The sequence below is a fragment of the Heliangelus exortis genome, chromosome 3 (genome assembly GCF_036169615.1).
Source record: "Heliangelus exortis chromosome 3, bHelExo1.hap1, whole genome shotgun sequence".
Classification (NCBI taxonomy): Eukaryota; Metazoa; Chordata; class Aves; order Apodiformes; family Trochilidae; genus Heliangelus; species Heliangelus exortis.
The window spans coordinates 65,971,547-65,989,873 of record NC_092424.1 but is presented as its reverse complement, the minus strand read 5'-3'; the positions used below and the strand labels follow the sequence as shown (position 1 = coordinate 65,989,873).

Genomic DNA, 18,327 nt, shown 5'->3' with positions numbered 1-18,327 from the left:
AAAAAGGGAAACCCTCAAAAAATATTGCTTGCCTTTATTCAGCCATTTGGCCTAAAAAGCCCTTTTTGTGTCCTGTGCAGTACAGGTGTGGGTGGTTGGGAAGAGATACCAAGATACACCTGTGGCAGGGGTATACCAGGCAAACACAGCTAAGCCAAGACTACTCTGAAAAGTATGAAACAACTGCCTTGTTAAGAAAAAAAAAAAAAAAAAAAAAAAGTAAAAGAAAAAATTACTATTTTTCTTTCAGCACCAGCAAACATTTGTCACTTCTCAACTCCTGGGTTGCCTTTCAACTGTGAAAACTCTACAGTTTCTACAGAATTTGAAATCACATTGCATTGAAAAAAATACATCCTGGACAAAAGGCAAGCTTGAAATATTTTAGGCAATTTTCTTTTCAGGCAGTTGAACTGAGGTTTTAACCAGCAAAAATGGACTCCATACTCATATTCTGAGTCAGGACACTTTCCTTTTCTTTTCTGGTATGTGTGGATCTTTGGAAAAAAAAATGCAGAGAACTATTTAGTAATTGTGGTCACTGGGAGACAGCCTCTGACATCCTTCAGTCAGGCACCAGGACACAAATTATGTGATCTTCCTCGACCCTAGCTGACAAAGGATTTTTTTTCCTCCTCTTTCTATCTGTTTCTGTGCTAATGCCTCTAATCCTCTGCTTGTTTCACAACTCAAGTTAAGTGTAAATTTTCTCTTCCTTCCATCTGCTGAAGTCACCATATCTAAAACCTAAACATTTTATAGAACTAGAAAATACTTGCAGCTCTAGCCCTCACCAATCGTTTTTTATACATCTTTTCATCCAACGTGACTCAGCCTTGTCTATTGAAAGTTTCTACACTTGCAGTCTCTTTTAGTCTCTTACACATTCTCATTAAATCCTTCACATTCTCATTAAATCCTCAAGTACTATCATAATTACACTACTGCCACAGTTAACACACCATTACCTTCCAATTGAGCTCTCTGATTATCCAAATGAATTCAACACTATACTCAAGTATAGGCAAGAGATGATTTTTTTAAAAAAATTACAATTTAAAACACAAACCAGGCACTTAGTCTGAACAAAGACTTTCATATCAGGACTAAAAATTGCATCTTAAAGGTCAGTGTTTTATAACTTCAGTGGCAAAATCAGAATATAGCTATTATTCCAAATGCATGGAAAGCAAACAAAAAAGACCAGAAAAAAGTGAAAACAGCATCACAATTTTACCATAACTACAAATCCTTTCATAGATTTGTCTCTTTACAGGTCTTGTTTGCCAAAGGTTTCAGAATATTTTCGTTATTACTATACAGCCAGACACTGGAAATATTTAATTTTTTTCCCCATTATTAATTATCATTCAGCAGAAAATGCATCTCAAATAATGAAATCTGAGACATGTCCTATAATTCTATCTTTACAAAAAGAATGTGCTATTAACCATTGCTGGTCAAGATCAGAATCTTAGTAGTGGATTAGTGTTCAACTTCATGTCATGTAGTTTTGGTTTTCCTCATATTAGCTTTTTGGCTGGGTGTGGACTTCATGCTCAAAAGAAAAAGATAACATACAGAATTAGATGTCTGTATTTTATATGTATTTAAAAAATAATATAAAAAAGAAAATTAAATACCAGTATAAATTAGGTGCAGAAATCACTGCAATGAAAAGAATATATTTATTTACAGGCTAATAAAAATATATTTGGCTTAACTAGACATATACATTTGTAGCAAAATATTCTATCTGCTACAGAAATTAGTCATCCATGATGTAGTAATGTTTGCACAGATACAATAAATACCTGAATTTTGTTTGATACAACTGTGGATTAACATAATATTGAGACAGATGCAAACCCTCTTCACTACCAAGAATATACTTCTACAAAGGAAATACAACATACAGGCTTTGATCAGAGTAAAATTTATTGCAATAAAGCACTTTCCTTAACTTACATGCTTTTGATTAATATTGGTCCCAGACACCAACGAACACTGTCCACCTTTAGCTTAAAATATCAATTGTCTTACTGAAGATTTTTATAATAGGCAACAAATTATCTACTTTTAAAAAAAAAAAGCAAAATTCTCTTCAGAATTTTTTTAAAGTAAAAATGTATATACACACAAGTAAACCATTTTACACTTTAAAAAATAAAAACTAACTCTGAATAGTGACTTGCCTTGGAAATGCTTCCAAGTCTAATTCATTCAGCCTCTGGTAATCAGCAGGACTGAGTCTTCCAGTTATTCAGAAAGGGGAGAACACACATTTCCCTACTGAGTCTGGAAATCTCCACTTGCAAAATTTTCTCAGTTTAGGTATTAATCTCTAAGCATCTCAGCATGACTACAAGAAACCAGCATGTTAAGTCAGCTGATAGGAAGTATGGAGTACATGTAGACAGCCTGTAGTGTCTGAGCAAAACCCACCCTCTCAGGGCTTTCTAAACAAAGATTACAAATACTGCAGGCAAGGAAAACTGGTGAAAATTTACTGCTACCTGATCCGTTTACTCCTCAGCAATTTTTCCTTCTGATCTCACATATAGGTTAAAATAGACAAGGTAAGAGTAGAGTCCAGCAACATCCAGAAGATAAAGAAAATAGCACAGAAGCATGAGAAACTGGTGGACAAAAAATGTTAGGAAAATAACTCTAGAAACACTCTCCCACTTCAGGCTAAAATTGATCAAAAGCAAGTGAAAAATTAAGTGTGCCAAGAAGGAAGAACGAATAAATTAAAAATTTCACCTTTCCCTCAAAATAAAGGGAAACTGTACAGGCAAATTTAATGCCTTTTTAAAAATTTACTAACTAGTTGGAAGAGCCTCATTTCTTACAACTGCAGCAAGATTTCATACAGCAATGATTTTCAAAGACAAGAAGATCACTATGTGGCTCTGAACCATCCTCACTGACTGACACTGAGTGTCCAGGCCACAGTTTAAGAGTGCATTAAGTTACTGCTTGAGTAACTGTGGGAAAAATACAAATCTGGAGGCAAAATTGTAGCAGTGGATCTGTCTGCTAAGATGCAATCAATGTGTCCTCAAGTTTCTGAAGCTTCAGAAAAAGAAACATGCCTGAGGACCCGTTTCTTCTTCACACTGCTTTATTTTTAAATACTAGTTTCTGTTTGGTGAAAACTGTACAGTTCTGACAATTTAAAAAACCTTCAACAGTATGCTGTAAGACAAGGACTATTATAAAAAAAATGAACCAAATCATGTGATTCCACTAAATAAGTGGCACTCATGCACGCACACAAACACACAAAATGATCCTGTGAAGAGCAAAGTTAAGGGATTTATAAATAGCAAAATCTTTGAATAAAGTATATACATTTTTAGACTTTTTCTATAAACATATATATATAGTGCTCCTAGGAGAGACAAGTAACTGTGTTCTACATCACAATTTAGAACATAAGGTTAGTTGATGTTACTCTAAAGGCCTTTGAGGTTTTTTCTTAAGTATGTACATCCCCCCCAGTCACACTTGCAAAGATGTCTTTTCACATTAGTTCCCCTCTCAATGTATGAAATCTTATCTTTTCACATTACAATTCCAGAGCCTGCTGAGCAGTGAGCAGGAAAGTCAGCATTGCATGCTGAAATAATAAATGTGATTACATCACAGAGCCTGCATATGGACAGCACTGCACTTCACCAAAAGATCTGCAAATGGAGTACGAGGAACTGGCCAAGAACCCATCCTCAGTCTTCCCATTTGCAGCCAAAACCATAGGCCTTTAGATGTACACCAATTAAAAACTATTTTAAGATACACTGCTCTTACAAAAGGAGTAACATTTTGTTTCAACAGTCAGATAATTATAGGCTAATACGACTGCCATAACATAAACACAGACAGGGCCAGACACTATGATTCTGAGCACCTCCTGTAAAGTACTGTGCACTCAATTTTGATTTAAGATTATTTTAGTGTGAAATGAATATGTTCAGTACCCATCAAAAGCACTCAGCATTTCATAAGGTTAAGCTAATGACCTACTCAAACCACTCCATATTATCAATAACTGTATCCATTCAACCATGAACACTGAATTGATGATGCTCAAAAAAAAATACCAAAGGGCCCACATAATTTTATTTTTTAAACTAATTTTGCTTTTAAACCCTCATAATGCTCTGATAAAATACTTTCAGGGCAAGTTTCAAATGGAACAAGTCACATTAAAACAATGATGCCAAAAACCCTACTCATAAAATTAACACAATTAGCTGAAGGATCAAAATTAGCAAGTACTCCACGATTCCATTTGCGTTTTAATGGTCTTTGCTCAAATAAAAGCCCTGGTTTTTGGTATTCTGAGGGGGGAAAAAAATAAAAAGAAAGCTTTATTGTAAAAGTTACAGTTCAAAAATCCTAAATAGAAAACTCATAGAATCCAAGGGTACAGTTCCCCCACATCCAGCGTTTAAGTGTCAAACACTTAAAGCTTGTTTGACACCAAACCGAACATCGTTTGTCCCTTTAAAACATACAAGGGTCAAAATGAAGCTGGGCACATATTACTCTGCTTTCTTGGGGACATCAATGAGATTAAAAGTTGAACATATTGAAGTCATCCTTTCTAGAAATCCCATGCTTTGGTGCTTATTCTTAAAAAAAAATTCATTTCACATGCCATGTGTTAGGTAACTACCGTGTGTCGCGCAAAAGACAGTTTTCCACATTTAGAAGATTGCTCACAATGAAGCCCTGAGGTAACTGCCTTTTTCCTAGGCAACAGTAATACAGTTCCCTTTGACATTTAATCATCCTTTTACAACCTATACTAGTATATGCAACTTGGAGCAGTCAATATTGATTATCAATTGTTCCCAAAGACGGGATCTGTCCAGTTGATTTTTGTTTGGGTTTTTTTTAGGATAAAGATTCAGCAGAATGGGCTAATTTGGGTGCAGTGTCTTCTAACGGAGCTTCAACTGAATTCCCCAGGTCTCCATTTTCATGTGCATCAATACTTGGTTTCTTATCAAACACTGCAAATGAAAAAATACATTTATTTAATAAAGTGAAGCAATCCTGGGAAGGACCAATCAATGAGCCTTGTTTCAGATACTGGAGAGCTTGCTAAAATGACTACTAAAATAAGAGCTAATTGGCTTCTAGCAGAACATAGTATGACAGGAAAACAGGCATTGCTTCCATACCTCTCTGACCTATGAAATGTATTTGAAGGAGCCAACAACTTAAGAATGACAGAAACTGTTATGGGGGATTAACCAATTCTAGACCACAGTCAGGAAAAGACAGGAATTTAATTTTCAACCTCTGGGAAAAGGAAAGCATGATAAAAACCCCACAAAATTATTCATTCAGTTCAGTTTTAACCTAAGTAAACCAGGCCAACAAGTAAATCAATAAACAGCATACTATTAGGCAAACTGAATTACCAGTGGGTAAAAGTTTTCTATATTCACTTTTCCAGAAACTGGTTTGCATATTGAGACTTTAGAATTGAACTGCATGCAACACATTTTAGAAGGTTTACCTTGTGAGGGTTTGACATCCACATTTGCATCCTTTCTATTAGAATTTGAATTTGCACCTTCTTCCAATTCATCAAGATACAAACGATAACGGTGTCCACTCTCGTCCTCATATTCTACATTTTCATCATCTGAATCAACTTCGGGAGCAACATACACTACTTCAAATTCAATCTCACCCCTCTAAAATGCAAGGAAAATTACAAACTTACTTATTACTGCATAGTTAAGTATTAGGATTACCTAGATGAGCCAAATTACTACAACAAATTCATTTTTCTGTTAGAAAAGCATTTATAGTTTGTTGAATATTTTGGCTATGTGTCTGAATTAAGTTTTTACTGATTAAAGAAATATTGCTCTATAGCTAAGATTTACCTAAATTACCTAAATTTCTCAATCACATGCCAACATATTTCAAACCATGACTTCTAATAAGTTAGAGCACCTGTTAACTGTCTTGAAAATGGGAAGGAAGGTGGGAGGAAGATTCTAGACCACAAAGCAGGAGAACCAGTGTTTGGCTGGAGATGCCCAGTCATCAAAGTATAAAATTATGTAACAAAGTAATTATTTTGGTGGGGAATCCAACAAGTGAATTTACATCAGCCTTACTGAAGAATCATCACCAAAACAGTACTGACTCGATATCCTTCCACTTAAATTGCAAGAGAGAAGAGAAGAGAATTAAGTATCTGTTGATACAGCTCCAGGAATCACTGTAGCTTATTAGCGTAACACTGTTCTTAACAGAAAACATTAAAACTTAAGGTAATACAGTATGCAGAACACAGGAAACACCTAAATGTGCAATGGATAACAGCTCCCAACTGACCTGTTGAGAAAGAATAGTTACAGCTTCCTTATGTTTGGCATCTCTTAGATTTATTCCATTTACAGCCAAAATAGCATCGCCAACGTGCAGTCCTCCACATCGATCAGCAGGTTGTCCAGGATGGATTTCAGAGATCAGTATTGGAACACCATGCTCTTTCCCACCCTATTTTAATAAAAAGTATATATTAATTAAAGAACATATCCATTAGCACAAAATCAACATTCTCCTACTTGCTCTTAAAATTATTATTTCAGCATTTATTACAGAAAATAAGACTGCTTCAGACAAAAAGGATGCTTAAGAAGACTGCATGAACTGCTTCTCTTAATTCTTTTCCTTTCCTCCCAAAAGAAGGAACAAATTTCGAACGTATACTCAAGGAGTCAGAGGAGACAATTCTGAATAACAATAAAAGCATGAAGTCACATACAAGCTGATGTGACTACATAACAATCTCATTTAGAAAGTCTCTCAGACACTATACTGACTTGTGAGAAACAACATTCTCATTTAGAATAAAAGTATACTGGTCAGAATTTTCACAATTTGCTGTAAAATGTTAACACAGATGTTGTTAGGTTCAAGATGACAATACCAATACTTTAAAAAAAGTTACAATCACAAAAGCAAAGCTTTGGAAGTCAATTTTCAGACTGCTTTCACTCTTCTACAGATTTATCATGCCTGAAATTCACCACTGGCTAAACTGCTAAGAGGTGTCCACACCCTAAACATAAATTGAAATAACAAGTTTCACATAAAGTACATGTTATCTACTTCCTTATCTGTATATCAAAATGATTGTTCAATTTCTATGATCATAGCTATGGGTTTATGTATGCTTTTTTTTGTACAAATACAAATTTAAATTGCTTCTTCTGTGTCATGAAAAACAAATGCAAGTATTTACTGTGATTGAAATTCCTAGTCCTTCGTGGTCTTCTTTAACTAGCAAAACTTTTCTGATTGGACCAACACCTTGACTCTTCTTTAAGGCATCAGGATCCTAGTTTGATAAAAACAAACACAGCATAAATACACATCTGTGAAACAAAAAGCAATGCATTTCTGCATTTTTGGTTTTTTGTTTTGTTTTGGTGTGGGGTTTTTTGTTTTGGTTTTGGGCTTTGGTTTCTTTTTTAATTATACACAGGCAGAATACCAGCAATAGAGTTTTAGACAATATGCAAGCAGGACAAACTTACAAACCCTTTTTAGAGACAAAATAAGAAATCAGAGAAGATTCCTCACTGTGTACTCCTGATAAGAAAAATTATTTCAATGCTGAATTATGCACAACACAGAACTTAAATTTAAAAGAAGGAAATCAGCTCTGTGAAGGAAGGACGATCACTAGGAGGGGTAATACAGTCTCAAGGAAGAGGGTGCGTTCTCAAGTTCAGTTTTTATTATGATAAAAACAAACCAAATCAAAAGCCACTCCACTCAAAACTAAAAGAGATTAAATAAATGAGGGTATTTAGTTTGCTTTTGTTAAACCACTGTTGCAATCATGCACATCCTTCAAATAACCTACTTATCCACCAGTATTTTATATGCAATTTGCAACATAATCAGAAAGATCCATCTGACCAACTTACAGATCAACTAACTCTTCCCTGAAAATGTTCGGTTTATTCACTGAACAATGGGTGATTAACAAGTCAAGTGCTAAGCCCAGTGAGTTTGCAAGGTTACCCTTTAAAAGTACCTTTTAACAGTTTTATTTTTAATAGTATCCTTTGGAGGGGGAAAAAAATAAGTATTAAAATACTTAGTTATAATACAGCGTCAAATTATTGTGCCTTTAAATATTATTTTTTTTTACAATTTTCTGTTCAATATGATCCAAAAAATGTTTGGTTTTTTGGTTTTGTTTTTTTTAAATAAGTTAATTACACATTTTGAAACCTAGGTAGCGAAATTATGCTGTTAAATTCCTACTTATACACACACATATAGGTTCAACTTTAAGAGGATCTTATATATAGGTTCAACTTTCAAAGGGTCTTACATATGGGTTCAACTTTCAAAGGGACTGAGTGCTCCTAGATAAATCAAATCAACTGCATTATCATTCATGGTCTTTTATAGGGACATGTTATTCAGCATGAAACTGTCCTTCAGCATACAAAAGAATTATATGTTTAGAAGTGACATTTGAAAGAATGTAATACTGAAGTTAAAAAAAAAAAAAAAATCACAAAAAACTAATAACTTGTCTCCTGCTATCCGAAAATACTGAAAATTACAGAGGAATGGTACATTTTTTCAACTCACATGTCCTGGTGGTGCTTGCATTGGTCGCTTCAGATCATTCCGACCTCGGCAGGCTCTAATAACAGTTTTGTGGCGGTGAAGGTGTATTTCTGCTTCAAGCTGATTCCAGAGCTTGTCATGAGCGGGTCCCTTCATATCTCGACCCAGTAACTGAATCTGCTGGACCCTACAAAGTGAAAAAGGGAGTAAAACAACATATTACAACTGAGAAATCAATGTGTTGTATGTTTCATACACCTCACCTGGCTACAGCATGCACAGCACAGTCACACAGCAACTGGTGCAAGCGTAGCAGCTGTGGGGTTTTTGTTTCTTCCTTTTGTTCAATTAACTGCAAATTTGAGCCTTTTCCTGTCTTAACTTTAGACCTACCTCTGGTGATGCAAAGGAAGAAAACAACAACAACAACAAAAATACCATGCTAAGAGACAAGATTGAATTTACATACCTTCCAGCCAGTTCCTTATCTAAATACTTGGCTGCCAATCTTGCTCCATAAACCTCAGCCTGAAGCACAGCTATATGTCGACGAAGAGCTTCATTTTCCTTCCTCAGCAACTTCACCTCAGCTTCCAGCTGAGCTTCTTTCACTTTTTCTTTCTTGTTAGCTTCAAGTTCTCTCTCCTTAAAAAAAAAAAAAAAAATGTTGAAAGCTTTTATCACATTTAATAATGAAAGAGCACTTACTGTTTCTGCACACAAAATGTGAAGTAACTCTCCTGTGTACATGACATATATGCAAGGAAGAAAATGAAAGCAGGCACTTTAGCACTGGAGCTAGTGGTTTGCATACTCCCCTCTGGGAAGAGGAGGCCTTGCATTCAACTTTGTGCTCCTGACATAATTTTTATCCAGCTTACAACTCCTTAGCACAAAATGCACATGCACTAGCTCGAAGTCTAAGGACTGAAATTATCAACAGTGCTTCTCCCTGTCACATGTAGCTTGCAGAATTAATGTAGCCTGAATACCATATCTTTACTTATTCCTGTGTTCAAATAGAATAATCAGACAATGAGAGGGAAGATTATTTAAATATGAAAATCACTAAGTATTTCAATTTTATAATATTCTTTAACTATGTCAATACAACTTTTAATATGACCAGATGTCAAGCAAATGTTCTGGAAGTCTGTATATCCCTCAAATGAAAATTATTTTCATGTAAACAACCAAGAAACATCCCTACAAGGACATTTCTGAATCAGACTGAATATGACAAAAATAAAGCCAGAGACTCTGCACAAGATGCTGCACCTCACAAAACTTAAAAGAGAAGTTACTGCAAAATAGCTTTGTTTAAAAAAAAAAAAAAAAATAATAATAATAATAATTAAAACAACAACCAAAATGCACCACACACAAAAACCCCTCTAGGAAATGTACCCTCCCACCACCCCCATGAAGGGAGGTATGGAAATAAAAATTACTTCCATACTGGTCCATCCCAAATGTACAGAAACTGCATAGTCATTATCTATTCTAATACTCAGAGTACTGGAGTCAAAGGAGTTGCTATGCTCAAATCAGACTGCTGTTCTATAATATCTTCTTTAAGAAAAGCATATTTGATATGTTTGCATATTTGTATATAACTTTTTTTATATACTTTTCACAAAGTGGGGAAAAAAAGCCACCAGAAATAGGAGAATAGTGGAGACAGAGGATCTATTACTGCTCCTGTTTAAAAATCTCTCAATTGAAACTGCAATAAAGCTAAGTTCACCATGAAGTGTTTTTTAAGACATTTAGAGTACTTTAGAACTTTTCTTTGTACCTGTACAGATTAAAATATTAAACAAATAAAACTGGGATGTACTACTAAAGAAGTGATGGGGCAGAAACAAAATTTTACAAAACTGGCAAGAACTGTCTCTACCTGTTATCCAACTGTTAATATGCTTATCCACTATTCCAGGCCAGGATATAAAACCATTAAGATGGCTCATATCACATTTGAGATATTCATTAAGGCTGGTCCTTCCAAAGAGGAGTATTTAATACTAATAGCTAATTAATAGCTATATCTAGACATTTATAGCTATTTGCCAGAAAAACAACTCTGAATTTGATGGATTTTACCATCTCCTACACTTGTTGAGCATATATATCAGGTTAAACAAATGTAGTATAATGCATGTATATACATATTGGCCAAGTGTAGGTGAAAGAGACCTGGGGGTCCTGGTAGACAAGAAGATGACCATGAGCCAGCAATGTGCCCTTGTGGCCAAGAAGGCCAATGGCATCCTGGGGTGCATTAGAAAGGGTGTGGTTAGTAGGTCAAGAGAGGTTCTCCTCCCCCTCTATTCTGCATTGGTGAGGCCGCACCTGGAGTATTGTGTCCAGTTCTGGACCCCTCAGTTCAAGAAGGACAGGGAAGTGCTTGAAAGAGTCCAGCGCAGAGCTACTAAGATGATTAAGGGAGTGGAGCATCTCCCTTATGAGGAAAGGCTGAGGGAGCTGGGTCTCTTTAGTTTGGAGAAAAGGAGACAGAGGAGTGACCTCATCAATGTTTTCAAATATGTAAGGGGTGAGTGTCAGGGAGATGGAGTTAGGCTTTTCTCAGTGGTGACCAGTGATAGGACAAGGGGTAATGGGTGTAAATTGGAGCATAGGAGGTTCAAGTTGAACATCAGAAAAAATTTTTTTACTGTAAGGGTGACGGAGCCCTGGAACAGGCTGCCCAGGGGGGTTGTGGAGTCTCCTTCACTGGAGACATTCAAAACCCGCCTGGACACGTTCCTATGTGATGTACTCTAGGGGGCCCTGCTCTGGCAGGGGGGGTTGGACTAGATGATCTTTCGAGGTTCCTTCCAACCTCTAGGATTCTATGATTCTATGAAAAATAGCCTGGCACACTGCTCAGAAGGAATGGCAAAAGGTTTCTTGAAATCACTGGCATCTCACTTCCTGTAATTCCCAAACTGATGCCGTTCAAGATCAGGTCTGACACCACACACATGCTAGAAATCCTGTCACACAAAGCCACTTCTGGTCTCGGTCCTTTGAGTTTGGGACTGTCTTGTGAGACTACTCACAAAATCTGTTTACTGCAGGATCACTCTTAGTCCAAGAATTTTAACTAATTTACATCTGAAGAACAGTTTCTAAATATTGTACCCATAGATTTTTTTTCCTGTTTTCTCCATTACTATGACTATTACTCAGTGACTGAGGTGGAAAATTACACTGAGATCCATTCTTTACACTACTCTTGATTGTTTCAAATTGATCATCATGAAGAAAAATCAAAGGTTTACAGTATCTGAAGATACCTGAAGAGCACGTTGTCAGATATCTGATATGTGAAAGAACATGTCTTTTTTTGACTGCCAAGAGAAGTGTTAAGTCTCAAAAAAATTTAAGATTGAGAAAGTCACAGAATTGTTTCATGCTTTCTCATGTTTACATAGCATTGCATGTGTTTTGCAAAACAAAACAAAAAAAATTTGTTACTGTGAAAAAAAAAAAAGAGCCACAAAACCAAAAATGCTGTTACAATGTTGAAGATCAAAGCTTACAGTTACCAGCTATTCTGTGGCTTTTCAAAGAGCAAATATTCATCAGAGTAATGGTAATGAGGTATGTAACATAATAAAGGTGGAATATTCTTTCAAAAAACAAACCTTCAATTCTATCACTGTAAAAGACCAAAAGATAAAAGTTAATGTGGCACCACTTTTTCATCTCATCTATTGATATTACTGAGTTCATATCCTTTGGGCAGTTACACAAGCTAGTAAATCATATTAAAAGATGCCCATAAAAACAAATGAGAAAAGAGATAACAAGGCAAAGTTGACTATTTTTTTCAACTTACAATATATAAAATACTTAATATTACAGTGATAGATTTTAACAGTGTTTCTGCTTTAGAAATGGTGTAACATCCTAAAAAAGTTTGCAGTATGGACAAAAACAATCATTCAGAATGCCATGTTGTCAGATATCAACCCAAATTAGTTGTAACAATAATATATAAAACAGGCACAGACTTAGGAAAGATACAGCAAAACTAGAAAAGAAAAACTAAAAGGCAAAGAAAATTCTTCACACAGCATCTTGCCAACGGACAGGTAGAAAGAAAAAGCCAGATATGTTTTGCCAGTTTCTGAAGCCAATAGACAGAAGCTGTTGCACAAAACAAAAGCACACCTTAAACATTTAAAAAAAAAAAAAAAAAAAAAAAAAAGGCGATCAACATACTTACCATTTCATCCACAGAAAGGACAGACTTAAGACAGAAGAAAAGAGTTCCAGAATTAGAGAAACAGGCAATAGGAACTTCAAGGAAATGCAACAACATAAATTAACTTATCTTAAAATAAATTTATGATCAAATTGTGTATTTCATTAGAAGGCATGAGGAACAAGCATATTGCTATAATTGTACTTAGTAATTTTGGTATTTTGCAGTGAAAGTTATTAAAATGATTAAAATTAAAATACAATTATTTACTGTAGTATTGAAAACAATATTGCTTCTAAAATACCAGCAATCTCTATGAAGAACAGCAAGATAATATGAAATGCAAGAAAGCAGTTTCGAAAGTGTCACAGAAAATATATTCTTAAATATCTACTATTCATAAAAGATTTTTTTCTTTTCAGAAATAGTAACAAAATATGTATTACAAGAGGGACATACAGGACAGGGGAAGAAAAAAAAAAAAAAGATGTATCAAGTACAACACTTAAGAAAAAAAAATTCCACTAGGCAGCTTCATACTTACAAAGAAAAAGTTATTGTGCTTGGAATAAGCAGATACACCACTCCTAAAAAGGGATTCAGCTTAAACTACACGATGTAATCAATTGCTTAATAAGCTAAAAGATGTTTAGAAGTCTTAGATCACCACTATATACAATTTCACAATCTGCAGAGTATACCTTTATGCAAAGAGTCTGAATACAGAAGAAGAGTGGTTGTTGTTATTGAAGAAAGCAGGAAGTTAATTAGTACATAACTTTTTTTCCCCAAGGCACACTGTTGACACAGTCCCTCTTTGCCCTCAGAGGCTTTCTGACTGCCAGAAGATCAGTTTTTATTTACCTAAAACTAAGACTTCCCACATATTGTCATTTAAGCAACTTCAGTTTTGCTGTTCAGAATGCCCAGACATTTATAGCTTTCTGTATCTAGAACAGTTTAAAAGTGAATTTCTCTCCATTAGTACTACAAAGTTCCTAAAGGCAAAGTAAAACAAATGCAAAAGATTAGCCTTGATGTTTATAAAAAAGGAGGAACTAAATAGAATTGAGAGTATCAATTTAGATTGTTAATACATTCAGTTTCAACACAGATAAAAATCTGAAACAATGCAAGTAAAATGTATTTATTGTCACCTGTGGGGAAAAAAAAACTGCTGTCAATAGAGCATGGAGATTGAATATATCTTCAGAAAATGTTTATAACAAAGTAAGTAGAAACAAAAAGGTTAAAAGTATTACTCTGTACATCACTCAAAAGTTAAGCCTCAATGATAAAATGCAGGGACTGCAGGGTAAAATGTAGCAAATATTTTATACCAATGCAAGATAACACTTAAAAAATGCTGGTTATATATATATATATATATATATATATATAATGCTTATTTATTGAGCAATAAAAACAAGAGCTCTGAAGAAGCTTCATCATGTTTAAGTTACAATTCTAGAAAAAATAAACTATCTGCAGACAATTAAGAAAATGTTACTCTTACACTGAATATGCAAGTACATAGGCCTAGGAACATGGATATAATTTAATGACAGCTTTTGGATCTGAAACAGGAAGAATTTGGCTCACTCTTGTTATTTAGTGATTAGCCTAGATAGCTCTTAAGCCTTATAGCCTATTACTGAGTTTTATTATACATTAATTAACAGGACAAAATAGTAGAGGAGACTAATCTACTCTTCCACATATGCAGGGAACAGGTATTTGCAAGAACCTGTGAAGTAATTTTAACCAGCCAAAGAGCTAGACTTATGCCAAGTTACACAACATTACTTCACTATTCTAATTTCCCAAGTCTCAGTATTAGAGCCTGAATTTGTGCTGTCGCTAGTAACAAGGCAGACTACATTCTGGCAATCAATAACAGATAATTGCAAAGATTAATTATTCTTAACTTCTGGTGGGCTTTGCAAAGGTCTAAGTTTCTAAAAAAAACTTATTGCACAAAATTATCAGTGGTTTATTGAGTTATTTTATAACAGTCTGCTGTATGTAGCAATTGACAGCACCATAGGTGCACCTGCAGCACTGTTACAGAGTGACAACAGAGAGGTCTGTGATGCCCCCCTCTCTCTCTGTACAGCAAAAGAATCCCATTCTTACTCTTATCATAATAGCTTTTTCAAGATATGTGAAGCTTTAGTTGTATTTGTACATTGGAAGATATCATCTTTTGCAACTTCTGTCTCCAGAAAAAGCTTTCTAAACCACCAGGCATTTTATTCTATTTTATGAAACTACTAAAAAAAATGTATGTAAAACCCAGTTCTTATATTATTATCCATTATTCTGAATTACTTATGTTAAATTTCATAGTTGCTAACAACCTACCATAAATGTTATTTAAAAATTAAAGTTAACTTCTCTAACGTTTTTAACGTGAAAATTTGCAACCAGCTTATTCACATTTTCCAAGGAAGAACTTCAGCCAGGAGAGGAGAAAGCATAATATCATCTTACATTTAAGCCACCATACTCACCAGTTTTGCCTTAATAGCCCCAGAATCAACACTCGGACCAGTTTTGGCATGTAGCTGAAGCTGAACAGCATGGAGCTGCAGAAGCTGATCGTGCACTTCCTTTTCCAACACTGCTTTCTCTGCCTGTGTTTCCGTCAGTTCAGACTTCAGATCAACTAACTGTGCCTGTGAAGATACAATCCATTGCAGGAATTAGGGAATGATGACGTGGGGTCATACATAGATAACATCACTTCTGGTACATACATGTAGTGCAATACAGATAATATGTTGTCACAAGTGCCTCAGTGGTACAGGATCATTTGCAGGCTTTTCTCCTCCCTGACTGCCACCAGATTCATTCACCTACAGACCCAGTACCAAACACCCACACTGCTGAAAGTGACAGTAGCCCAGTTTATCTTCAGGTGGACAAAGGAATACAATACTGATGGCCACTCCAAAATGTAGCAATGACATTAAACCTACGTAGGACTTACAACTTAGGAGTAATTAAATCTCTTAAATCTCACTGAAAATTATTGTTGACAGTAAAGTGACAATTATTAACACCACGCTGAAAACAAACAACCCAATTTACCACTTGTTTGTTATCAACAGCTTAACTGAAATAGGTGGGCAAACCAGAAGCCATGAACTTGTGTGCCCCTAAAACGCATTTGGAGAAAACAAGGAATAGCTATTGACTTTTTAAAAAGTGGGTTTGAAACATTTAAAATATAGTTTACATGTAGTTTATATATCTGGAATAAATGGCAGGTTCTAACCAGTTTACCAGTTCTCTTGTTATCCTGAAGTTCAAGTTGCATTTTTAAGATAAACATTTATATATATATAAATATATATATATATATATATAAAAAACATACATAAGTTCAAAAGCTACTATTTACCAAAAAAATACACATATGATCTCAGGGGTGCAGAATTTTGATCATGCTTAGTATTTGTACGTAAAGTCACAGTTTATATTTTTGCTTCCAAAAATTTGGAATGAAAGAACAAAACAGAAAAGCCACTGGTCAAAAAAATCTCTTTCAGATTGAAGTAGGACATTTTAGATAATTTAATGACATTATACTAATGTTGAAATTTGCACTGAACATCAAATTGCAAGCCAACAAATGCTCCATTCTTCTTTAAAACTACCTGAATTACTTCTTTAAAACATGTGTACTGGTTTAAAAAAAAAAAAAAAAAAAAAAGGGCAGGAAGCATTTGACAATCAGCAGGGGTACTTACTGGGTCTAACTTTAGGCCCATAATTTAGATGGACAGCCTCCTTAAGCTTCCAGCATAATTAACAGATATAAGTAGGCTCTTCCAGAGGTGATTCAGAGCACCTAAATTAGAGTGCAAGTTGAGGAGACCAGTCAAGCCACTCTTCAGCTCTCTGCTGCCAAGAAGAATGATCTCCCTTCCTGTCCCTATCCCTTCCCCATGAGCTCTGCTGATCTTGAATCAGACTCCCCAAGACAGGGCAGAATCACCTCTTGCTGTCCACTCAGATGGAGACTCAACAGACCAGATTAGCATTTACTTTTTGTCAAAGAATGGGTCTGTATGCATTTCTACCTTCCAACTGCCAAAATAATAAAAAAAACTTGAATAATTTGTAAAGCTACACAAAACACTAAAGCAGAAATTGCCTTCTACAGTAAGATGGTATTTAAAATATCACAAAAACGTTTGATTTTAGAGAAATGGGTTACTTTCAAAACCACACTTTACTACTCAGTGACCAGCCACAGCTGAAGTCTCTCTGCTAGAGCACACATCTGAACTAAAGCAGAAAATAAAAATCACCCACAGAACAGGTGATGGTATAGTACAGAGCAGATAATTAATTAAGACAGTTTGACCCAGTCACGGATTTGCTTAATGTATAACAATATTCTATTTTTATTATTTCTTATTATAATAATATATAATATATAATTATATTTTTTTAAAAGACCACTAATGTCTTCCTCCTTTCAAACAGGTAGTTAACAGCTTCTATTGCTTTTATATGCACACATGCAAAACACTCATCCTTACCAATTTGAATTGCCTGAAAAAGTATTAAGTGGCAGAATAGATAAATTACATCAGTTTAATATTGTCCAGCCTCACCTGGTAGAGAATGGCATGTAAGGAACAGAACAGAGTTCTGGTGGGGAAGAAGAAAAGAAAAGGAAATAAATAAATAAATAAATAAAGTTATTTCCCTGTGCAAATGACAAAGCAGAGAATGATGGCTACCAAAGGGATCACAAAGAGACATCAAACTCATAATAACAAAAAAAAGTATTCCACATATGGCCTAAGATTTAAATTCATATCCTGCTGTTTTAATAAAGAGAGCAAAATAAGGAATGGTGTGAGTGCATATCACAGAAGTAATCTGTTTACTCCTTATCAAAAGTCATAAATCTTATCCTCAGGAATAGATGCAGATACAACAGTCACCTTGAAAAGTACATGTTAAGTTGGTTTCAATCCTGTGAACCTTCTACTCTTATGAAGGCTGATATATCTTTGTATTATTTCACAGAAGTTCTGCTTTTCTCAGCTTGGCCAGCTCACATAATTCTCCTTTATACTACTTTTTCCAGCATTGGTATTTTTCCACATCCCTCACTTTGTTATAAAGGAATCATATGGTAGGACCACTGGAAATTCAACTGCTCTACATTCAGTTCCTCCAGTTCTGAACAATAACACAGTAAAAAACAGACAGGGGACAGAGCCAGAAAAACAATGAACACAAACAAAATCTATCTATCTATCTAAGGCCACTCCTTCTGAGAGCACCACTGACTGCACAAGATACTTTCACTGGGGAACAAGAAGGGGGAGAGGTTGAAGAGAAGGTAGTATGTTTACATTATCAACATCCTTCAACAATAACTTGGTGATTCAGACAGAAGAGGAACTCTTCCGTACTTAGGACACTATAAAACCGTGCAGATTAGAAATTACCATGAA

At 35.1% G+C, this 18,327-nt stretch overlaps 1 protein-coding gene across 2 annotated transcripts in view; it reads right to left on the bottom strand.

Moving 5' to 3' along the window:
* Positions 1-1,669: 1,669 nt before the first annotated feature.
* Positions 1,670-18,327, bottom strand: part of GOPC (golgi associated PDZ and coiled-coil motif containing) — a 28,430-nt gene continuing 11,772 nt past the window's right edge. The window contains exons 2-9 of one of the 2 annotated variants that reach the window (XM_071741080.1): positions 15,358-15,522; positions 12,866-12,889; positions 9,101-9,276; positions 8,653-8,818; positions 7,283-7,378; positions 6,370-6,534; positions 5,537-5,717; positions 1,670-5,024 (exon numbers count right to left, since the gene is read on the bottom strand). In XM_071741080.1, coding sequence (XP_071597181.1) covers positions 4,906-5,024; positions 5,537-5,717; positions 6,370-6,534; positions 7,283-7,378; positions 8,653-8,818; positions 9,101-9,276; positions 12,866-12,889; positions 15,358-15,522 — 1,092 coding nt within the window. In that variant the 3' untranslated portion in view covers positions 1,670-4,905. The remainder of the gene's footprint in view (positions 5,025-5,536; positions 5,718-6,369; positions 6,535-7,282; positions 7,379-8,652; positions 8,819-9,100; positions 9,277-12,865; positions 12,890-15,357; positions 15,523-18,327) is intronic. The other variant, XM_071741081.1, reaches the window with a different exon arrangement.